Below are 11,013 nucleotides of genomic sequence, written 5' to 3' on the forward strand. Positions count from 1 at the left end.
TACACCAGTGCAGCTCTCTCTCTCTCTCTCTCTCTCAAACACAAACACACACAGAGACACAGGCGTAGACACACACACACACACACACACACACACACACACACACACACACACACACACACACACACACACACTAAGTGAAACACATGAATCAGTGAAAACTGCAACCGAAAGACCACAAGCCATGATAGATCCGTCATCGCCTCTAGGTCAGTGGATAATACAGTGAACCGAGTAACAAAATGCATAGTCGTATCAAACATCTCAGTTACTCCTTCACGGTGAAGAGAGACAAGACATGTTTTGCCAGTGACGTGCAGTTTCCAACCTCGGACATTCTGAGCACGGCACGGAAATAACTGTCTCTATAGATAGCCCAGCAGCTGTCTTTTTTTTTTTTCAAACCACGAGTCCATGCGAAGTCATTTTGGATCTTTTCCAAGGCATACAGAGCTACGTCTATACGCAGGAGATAACACACCTAAGAACTCTTACGAAATACATCAGACAAAACTGTTTATCAAGGTATTATAGAATCCGCCCAAACAATACTGTTAAACCTTAAAACCTTAGTTTATGCTATTCGCAGCTCTCTTTATTAATGTTTTGTCTATTTATACGATTTTTAAATTTGATTTTTTTTGCTGTTTTTTGTATGTTTGTTTGTATTGTGAGTGAAATAGTACTTGTCGATGTGTATATTAAGTGATGGAACGAATGAGCCTACTTCTTGTTTTTGACATCACTCTTTTTGTATTTATTGGATATGAGGAAATGATGAATGTATGTAATGTTTCAGTGCCCCCCGGGGGAACACGAAATAAACTCCTTGCCTTGCCTTGCAATGTCAGTTAGCTTTCATTCGGATGTAACTTTCGTCACAACAAAAATGGGTGAGGCTACGAATCTTCGTTCATTCAGAGGTGGTCGGGATGAAGTATGGGGTAAAAAGTTAATATTCCACCGCCATTATGATTGTTCAGCTTGATCTGGCAAAGATAATTGTACATGCCAGCTGGAACACTGTGATCTCATTTATTGTAGACAGTACTTAATTTCCCCTTGCTGGAGCTTGTGTCCCATTGACCATTTTCTCCGGAGATTTTATTGCGACGTTCTCTGCAAAAAGATAGTCTAGATAACCACATAGGAAAACCCACAGACATATCAACAGATCGACTACTGGGCAAAGACACAGTACAGAGATCAGGACTGGACAGGGAAACAGATGATCTGGTTGTGTGGTCAGTCAAATTCCACCTAGCGTCCAACATCCTCGCGGTGTCACGTAACAACAAAACATGTCCCTTTACGACACAGTGGCATTCTACAGAATACACGGGTATATAATAGGAAACATTAACAAAGCTGTCACCAAGACATATGACACAATTATAATAATAATAATAATAATGGTATTTATATAGCGCTGGATCTTGTGCAGAGACAAATCAAAGCGCTTTCGCACCAAGTCATTCACACGCAAATCTATTATACATCTATTATCATTGTATTTATTGTATTATATTGATTGCATTGCACTGTATTGCATTACTCGTTTGTCCCAACAGATTTCTGTTTCAAATTCAGGCTGCTCTCCCTAGGAATAGTGCGTCGCTACAATGAGGACGCTTCCCTTCTTTTTTTTCTACCTGTAAGTGAATTTCTTTTCCTATCAAAGAAGACATTTTTATATAATTTTACCACAGGCAATGTGACCAGATGACTGATAGCAACAGGAGAAGCGCATCGATAAGATGTATGGAAATTTCGGGATCAGTATACACTACTTGTCCTGCAAACAAAATCCTTCATGAACTGGCATGTCCATGAATACCCTGGTACCTTTTGTGTGTTGTGTATGGATATGTGTATACAGAATGAATGAGAGTAATTGTTGTTCATGTTACATTGTTTTTAAAATGCGTGGGGTATCACAATCGTTATCGTCATTTTATCATTTGTTATTGAGTTTCATTGTTGGAGACAATGTCAGGAAAAACTGGCAGCCGCATCCAAATTTTGCACTTGCTTATTAACTGATGTTGAGTCACGTTACTGGAAAAAATATGGACGCTAAATTTGTCATTCATCCTCTAAAAGAAAAAAAAAAAGAATCTCTCTCTCTCTCTCTCTCTCTCTCTCTCTCTCTCTCTAATACACACAGACACAAAAGTAAAGGTTCCAATCCTACACATCGAATGTTAGCCAAGACTCAAAGAAAATACAACATCAAGAATTAACAGAAATTAAATTCTATAGAGAAAATACAAAAAATTGAAAACAAAAAACTTAAGTGAAAAGACCGTTCACTACTACTACTACCACTACTGATGATGATAGCATTACAGTGACATCCATTTCCGAACTACGGAACAAACTGTAGGCCGGCTATTTATAAACATAAAACTGTTTCAAAACTTTTGTTGAACATAAAGGCGTACAAAAAGTCATAAACACAAGCGCAGTTTTCGAAGCAGGTTAAGTAAAGCGGAACATAGCGTTCGGCACCTACAAGCAAAACAAACAATAATTTTCGACTTTTGATCACATGAAAAATATCATTCGTTGAGCATGAGCAAAAAGTGACCAAAGCATAAACACATCATACTGTGAACAGTTTTCTCTAAAATATTAAGCTGACATTTACATTGCTTCGGCATGAAGTTACTTCTATGCAGGAAGGAGTACATACAGTTATTCCTACGCTGGAACCAGAGTACAAATAGCATCAACAGAATTAAAAAAAAAAAGAAACTGGCGCATTTGGAAGCATACAGTGGCACTGAAAGCGTGAACACAAAAAAGACATTCCGCTGAACTCAGAAGCAGACAAGGACTCAAGCGTGTTAACACACCCACTTTTGTTCTGCAGACACCCACGAAGCAAGCAGCAGCTACGGAACAGAAAGAGTGCGGGTCGTTACGGAACAGAAAAGAAGAGTATATCTATGCGCACTAACTCTGACTCGGGCGGCGTGAAAAACTCCTCCTCCTCCTCATGGCCATCGTCGTCCTCCTCCTCCACCTTCTCCGAGGGGTCTTCTCCTCCCATGACGGAGGACTCGGGCGTCAAAGTCACCGTCTCCTCGTCCTCCTCGATGTACTGGAGCTGAGGGAGGAGGGAGGGTTCGGGGGACAAAGGTCTGGCCACCTCCCCATCACTGAAGTCGTCCCTCTCCCTCCCCACCCCGGAGTCCCCAGTTATCACAGACTCGTGGTCGCTGAGAAGCGTGTCCTCCTCTTTCTCCTCGCCGTTCATCGGGGGATGAGGATGCTGCGGCGGCGGTGGTGGTGGAGCCAGCATCCTGCCCCCTTCCTCCACCCCCCTCCCCTCCGTTTTTGACGGTTGGTTCAGCGTTTCTGTAGGCAGCTCTTCCTCCTCCATGGTGTCTTCTTCGGCCGGGGGGTGGAAGGGGCAGTCCTTCTGCGGGCACTTGTGGTTGGGCAGCAGCATGTATAGCCGCTGTGTGGCCCGTATCTGTGTGTCTTCGTCCGGGCGCTCTCCCCGAAACACGAACGCCATGGTGATTGACTCACTGTGGCTTGTCCACGCCTTAGCACCGGAACTTGAGGGGGGCGGGGGTTGGGGTGGTCCAAAGAACTGGGTAATGGAAGGGAAAGGATCAATCGCCAGGTGTTTAAAGTTGGTTGGTTGTGTTGATTGTCACAACGCTACCTAGAGGTTTTTAAAACAACTGTTGGGCCATTTGCCAACCAACGGCCAAACTTTCATTTCATCTCTCCGTGTGTCTGTGTGTGGGTAGGTGGGTGGGTGGGTGGGTGGATGGGTTGGTGTTCCTGTATGTGAGCGGGTGAGAGAGAAAGTGACAGACAGATCAAATCATCTGCCAGCGACAACCTTAGTATTACTTTCTGCGGTGGTGTTTTCACTTTCAATGAACTCTGCTGGAAAAACAATAACAAACCACTCTTAGAGAATTACATGTGGCGATAAACCATTCCGAATCTGCAGCTATGCCAAAACTCCAGCGCTAAGCAGAAAAATAAAATCATTGACTTTCAAGAACAGATACAGCCAAGTTGATGCCAAATTAGCGGCGTTTGGTCTGTCTTTTTTTAATTTTTTTTTTATCCTGTCATCAAAATACTGAATGGCCACGCTCAGGACTTTGTCACCATGACACTAAACGGTCCACGACGTCACTTTTGTTACTGTCATACTGTCCACATTTACACACTTGTCATCTGAATGGTCCAAGTCAATATTTGTCACATGTGTCACTGTGATATTGATGGTCCACACTCACAATTTTGTCACTGTGATGCTGAATGGTCCACACTGTGACTGTGATACTATACTTAATGGTCCACACTGTCAACTTTCTCACTGTCATATTGAATGTTACATCGTCACTTTTGTCACTGTAATACTGAATGGTCCACACTGTCAACTTTCTCGCTATGCAGCAACGGAGCCCTTGATGCAGAAGTGACGCTGCGCATCGCCAAGGCCAGCTCCGCCTTTGGCAGACTCAACAACAGGCTGTGGAACAAAAAAGGCATCGGGCTCAGCACCAAAATCAAAATCTACAGAGCTGTTGTGCTGACCACCTTGTTGTATTGCTGTGAAACATGGACGACGTATCGCCGTCACATTCTACAACTTGAGTAGTCTCACCAGAGATGCCTACGAAAAATCCTCGGCATAAAGTGGCAAGACAGGGTCTCCAACCTCCAGGTCCTAGAGAGGAGCGGCCTGCCCAGCATCGAAAGCCTGCTAATCCAGTGCCAGGTACGCTGGATAGGACACGTTGTCCGCATGACAGACAGCAGAATCCCGAAGATGCTCTTGTGTGGACAGCTGAAGGAAGGCCACCGCGAACTTGGAAGACCCTGCAAGCGCTTCAAGGACACCTTGAAGGCAAACCTCAAAGCCTGTGACATAGACATCGCTTCCTGGGAAACTGATGCCCTTGACCGCTCTCGCTGGAGGATGCTGTGCTCTAGTGGCATAAAGACGCTTGAAAACAAGAGAACGCTGGCCATTAAGGAGAAGCGTGAGCGAAGGAAGCAGGGCTCAACTTCTGGAGACGTTTTCCCTTGCAACACCTGTGGGAAGTGCTGCGCATCCAGAATCGGCCTCTTCTCCCATATGAGGACACACACCGACAGATAAGCCTGCCTGCCTACTCATCCGTCGGTCCGACGGGAGATTCCACCGAATGGTCCACACTCTCACTGCGATACTAAATGGTCCACACTGTCAACTTTGTCCCTGTAATAATGAATGGTACACACGTCACTTTTGTCAATTTAATACTGATGGACAGATTTCTTTTTGTCACTGCAGTACTAAATGGTCTACACTATCACTATTCTCACTGTGTCGCTAAATTGTCCACACTATCAATGTAACATTAAATGGTCCTTTCTGTCATTTTTGTCAATCTAATACTAATTGAACCACATTGTCAATGTAACACTTTTTGACACTGTAATAGTGAATGGTCCGCATTTTGTTATTTTAGTCACTGTGATACTGAATAACTCACACTCAATTTTGTTACATAATATTGAATGGTTCACTCTGTCACTGTGATACTGAATGGCCCATACTGTCACTTTTGTCAAGATAATATTGAGTGGACCAAACTGCCACTTTTGTCATTGTAACACTGAATGGTCTACAGTGTCACTTTTGTCCCTGTAATACTGAATGGTCCACCCTGTCACTGTAACACTGAATGGTTTATACAGTCACTTTTGTCACTGTGATACTGAATGGTCTATACTGTCACTTTTGTCACTGTAACACTGAATGGTCTATACTGCCAGTTTTGTCATTGTAACACTGAATAGTCCACACTGTCACTTGTGTCACTGTAACACTGAATGGTCCACACTGTCATTGTAATACCGAGTGGTCTATACAGTCACTTTTGTCACTGTGATACTGAATGGCCCATACTGTCACTTTTGTCAAGATAATACTGAGTGGACCAAACTGCCACTTTTGTCATTGTAACACTGAATGGTCTACAGTGTCACTTTTGTCCCTGTAATACTGAATGGTCCACCCTGTCACTGTAACACTGAATGGTTTATACTTTTTTTTCACTGTGATACTGAATGGTCTATACTGTCACTTTTGTCACTGTAACACTGAATGGTCTATACTGCCAGTTTTGTGATTGTAACACTGAATAATCCACGCTGTCACTTTTGTCACTCTAACACTGAATGGTCCACACTGTCACTGTAATACCGAGTGGTCTATACAGTCACTTTTGTCACTGTGATACTGAATGGTCTATACTGTCACTTTTGTCACTGTAATACTGAATGGTCCACACTGTCACTGTGATACTGAATAGTCTATACTGTCACTTTTGTCACTGTAGTACTAAATGGTCCACACTGTCACTGTAACGCTGAATGGTCCACACTGTCACTGTAAAGCTGAATGGTCCACACTGTCACTGCGATACTGAATGGTCCACACTGTCAATGTAACGCTGAATGGTCTATACTGTCACTTTTGTCACTGTGATACCGCATTGTCTATACTGTCACTTTTGTCATTGTGATACTGAATGGTCCACACCGTCACTGTAATATTGAATGGTCCACACTGTCACTGTAATACTGAATGGTCCACACTGTCACTGTAATATTGAATGGTCCACACTGTCACTGTAATACTGAATGGTCCACACTGTCACTGTAATATTGAATGGTCCACACTGTCACTGTAATACCGAGTGGTCTATACTGTCACTTTTGTCACTGTAATGCTAAATGGTCCACACTGTCACTGTAACGCTAAATGGTCCACACTGTCACTGTAATTCTAAATGGTCCACATTGTCACTGTAATATTAAAATTTCCACACTGTCACTGTAATACTGAATGGTCCACACTGTCACTGTAATACGGAATGGTCCACATTGTCACTGTAATATTCAATGGTCCTCACATATTTTTCAGTAACACTGAACAGTCCATGCTATGGTCCTCACATATTTTTCAGTAACACTGAACAGTCCATGCTTACAATTTTGTCATAAAACCGAAAGATCGACACCTACATTTTTGTCCCATTTAAAGTGAACGGTCCCTATTTAGACTTTTGCCATGATATAACAGAATGGTCCATATTCATACTTTTGTCGATATAAACTCCATGATCCATGCTCTTATTTTGTCTTGATCGCAGCTAACATTTTTATGACTGTAATATCGACCCTCGAAAAACGGAGCATGGCTGCCTACATGGCGGGGCAAAAACGGTCATATACGTGAAAGCCCACTCGTGTGCTTACGAGTGAACGTGGGAGTTGCAACCCACGAACGCAGAAGAAGGAGAAGAAGAAGAAGAAGAAGAGAAGGACGAAGAAGAAGACTGTATTATCGAACGGTCTACGCTAATGTTTTTGGCACTATCATGCAGAGTTGTCGACGTTCAATTTTTGGTTTTGTTTTGGTCATTATCATACTGAACAGGCCATGCAAGCTTCTGCTTTGGTCACTGTAGCATCGAGTGGTTCACACTGACGCCTTTCTCTCTGTGATAGTGAATGACCTATTCTCGCACTTTTTATCACCATACCTTTTAATGATTCACTGACGTGTTTCATCACTGTGATAAGGAATCGGTCACACTCCGGCTTTCGTCACTTTCATGAATGATTCATAATTATTCACATCTTAGTCACTGTAATCATGAGTTGTCCGGGTTCATCCTTTACTCACGATGAATTTAGATAGTCTATACTGACACTTCTGCGACTACAATTCTGAAAGTCTGACCACTATTGTCACTATAATGGTTAACAATCATGATCTCTCTCTCTCTCTCTCTCTCTCTCTCTCTCTCACACACACACACACACACACACACACACACACACACACACACACAAAAACACACACACACACACACACACACACACACACACACACACACACACACACACACACACACACACACACACACACAGACAAACTCATAACATCGCTGTCAGTGCAGTACTGAATCGTTAACATCCACAATGGTGTAAGTACAGTAATGAGTAATCTATGTTCACCAATTCTGTCAGTATGCCAGTGAGCTGTCCACACTCACACTTTGACCATCACTAAACCAGTGTCTAACGATATCTGAGTCATCCATAGTCACAATTTTGTCACGCCTCCCTGTCACGTTTCCGTCACCAATAACATTGCGTGATGGTCCAGGTTCTGGGTTTCTTATCACAAGACACAAACCCTCACTGTCACGTCTGACTAATATTGACTGGTCCATGCTAACACTTCAAGCTGTCACAACACTAACTGGTCTTCGCTGCGGGTTCCATCATGAGGACATTTGTTGGTCCAAAAGTGCGTCACATTAAGAAGAGAAAAAAAAAGGGTTCACAGTTTGCCAGTGACTCGAATCTGTACATCAACAATCACGTTACTGTCATGTCATGAAATGTTAACTTCATGCTTTTCGGATAATGTCCAAATTGTTAACAGTCATTGTCTGTCACACTGTATGACGGTACGTAAATCAAACGTCACATCACAAGACACTTATATGAAGGTACAGAAGACCTACTGTATAACGGTACATAAATCAAACGCCTGTCACAAAACACATATATGAAGGTACAGAAGGCCGGATCAACTTAAGTCACGGACAAAAAAGACGCAAAAATTCGGTCTAAATTAAGTGGACACGCCGGGTAATTTCACACCAAACGCTGCAGCAAATTATTAATCGTCATGCAGAATCACAGAAAAAAAGACACTTTATGTTTACAACTGGAGAATAGCAGCATCAGAAAGTGTTGTTTTTTTGTTTTGGGTTGTTTTTTTTATATGTTGGTTGCACATGATAAACTGACACGACGACACAAAAAAGGCATTTGCGCAGAAGAGCAAAAACACACAACAGGAAAAAGACGGTCACGGATACATACTGGCGTCACTGAGAGGCACTATGACCCGCAAGACATTTCCATCGTATTTACCCTGGCTTCAAGGAATGGAACTTCTTCCAGCAGTCGAAATGAAAAGGAAGAAAGCAAAACTCCTTGCGGCCTGCGCCTCCGTCGATCGATCCGGCACCTGTCTCCCACCACACGTTTTTCGCGACTACGTCTTTTGCTGCAGAAAGGGGTGGAGGGTTCGGAACCATCACCTGCCGCCACCGCCACCCTTTCTATCACTCCCACCCCATCCCTACCACTGAAACGTCTGCCTGCGTGTTATCTCGCCTTCTTCTAAGTTTTGCTACGTTCCGTCGTTTTGGATGGAAGTGAAGGGGGGGCGGGGGTTGCTGCTGCCCGCCTCCCAGTCTGCTCCGCCACAACCAAACCTCGGGCGGAGTTCCAATGGGCTGAAATAGAAAGTAGGTGGATGACTGACGTCACGCGACAAGACGGTTTGAGAAGAGAAGGGTTTCACGCCCACACCCCTCCCAGTCATGTGTTGTTGTTGTTGTTTCTTCGTTTCCAGCAAGGCATTCCCCAGCCTGCATGCCCAGCCCCTGCCCCCCAACACACCCCAATCCCCCACCTGAGAGAGGCTCACACTAAACACCTGGCTGCGTTGCTCTACAAGTGAATATGGTTCGTAACGTGTTGTAATCCTGTTGATAAGCTGGTGACATGTCACTGATCCCCTTTCTGTGCAACACACGTAAACTTACGCCGATAATTGATGATCGGGCATCACTGATGGTATTAGATCTGCATCTTTTAATTTTCCCCATGACAACTACACGTATTTCTGTGGTGAGAACTGAACCAACCTGGCAAGACTGAAAGGTTTGAGGGTCAATTCTCTGCCGGGTACTCCCAACAGCAGTTTTGGTGCTGTTGCTGCCCTTTTATACAGCGGTACCTTATGTTAGATAGGGCCTATCGTGTTATGCTGCACTGTATTGCGTCGTTCCATTCTGCTCAGAGCAGATTTCTTCTGACATTCGTTCTTCTCTGTCCTGAAAGTTCCAATTCCAATTGTACAGCTCCACATCTTTCTCTCCCCCCCCCCCCCCCCTTGAGGGAAATTCCAAAGTTGCCATGGATTCTTCTCCGTGCAAAAAATAACGCAGTGTCAAACACAAGGAGAAAAGACATAACTGTAACCAGTACATATTTTTTTGTGCGCATGTTCATCGTGCAGGCCGCTCCACTAAAAATGATAGTCTTTATTTTCAGCCCAGATTTACCTGAATATTAGAACTCTAAACAATACATCATATCATACTGTCTATATGTTGCAATAGTCTAATGAAGAAAAAATCCACAGTCAAGTACAAATTACAAACACATGACAAAAATACTGCCGGAAAGGCAGAAGGCATAATTATAGAGGGGGTCAATCATGTCAACAACGTGCAAATACAACAGCACGAGCTTACGATGCGCGCGCGCGTACACACACACACACACACACACACACACACACACACACACACACATTAACTCACTCAGTACGGCCAGTCCTCTCTTCTCCTCTACACAGACCCCTCGGATGTCCAGTGGGTGTCTGAATGACCCAACCTTTAGCTTCCGTCGTCAGAATTGTGGTATTCTTTGTCAACATTCACCTCTTCAGTATAAGAGCCTTCCGCTTGCAATATTTTGATGGTGGTAACTGGGGTGAAACGCTGTTAACGTCGTCTCTTTCGCCGTTCGTATGGAGAGAGTTAATGGATCACACAGGGACGCCCCCGCAGTGCCGGAATCACATCTCAACTTCTCCATTCTGCTGGCTGGCCCGATTCCATCTGGCTCACTGTAAATTTCCTACAACTGACAAACTCACACTAGATAACCTTGCGGCTCAGTCAAAAAAGTCTTACGCAAGGAACACACATTCTTGAACAGTGACACGCAATGAGGCCTGTGTGTGTGTGTGTGTGTGTGTGTGTGTGTGTGTGTGTGTGTGCACGTGCGTATACACATATAGTTTTCAACAAACCAGATTTCCGAACTGCACAAATGAATGTATAAACACCAACTACCACTACCACTACCTCTCTCTGACCTCAGTTC

At 43.7% G+C, this 11,013-nt stretch overlaps 1 protein-coding gene across 7 annotated transcripts in view; it reads right to left on the reverse strand.

Moving 5' to 3' along the window:
• LOC143292619 (uncharacterized) overlaps positions 1 to 9,203 on the reverse strand; it is an 86,453-nt gene extending 77,250 nt beyond the window's left edge. For 2 of the 7 annotated variants that reach the window (XM_076603083.1, XM_076603078.1), the window contains exons 1-2: positions 8,932 to 9,111; positions 2,964 to 3,604 (exon numbers count right to left, since the gene is read on the reverse strand). In XM_076603083.1, coding sequence (XP_076459198.1) covers positions 2,964 to 3,526 — 563 coding nt within the window. In that variant the 5' untranslated portion in view covers positions 3,527 to 3,604; positions 8,932 to 9,111. Of the gene's footprint in view, positions 1 to 2,963; positions 3,699 to 8,931 lie in introns of all 7 variants that reach the window. The other 5 variants (XM_076603079.1, XM_076603081.1, XM_076603080.1 and 2 more) reach the window with 5 other exon arrangements.
• Between the last annotated feature and the right edge of the window lie 1,810 nt (positions 9,204 to 11,013).

This window comes from Babylonia areolata, chromosome 18, assembly GCF_041734735.1.
Source record: "Babylonia areolata isolate BAREFJ2019XMU chromosome 18, ASM4173473v1, whole genome shotgun sequence".
In the NCBI taxonomy this organism is placed as follows: domain Eukaryota; kingdom Metazoa; phylum Mollusca; class Gastropoda; order Neogastropoda; family Buccinidae; genus Babylonia; species Babylonia areolata.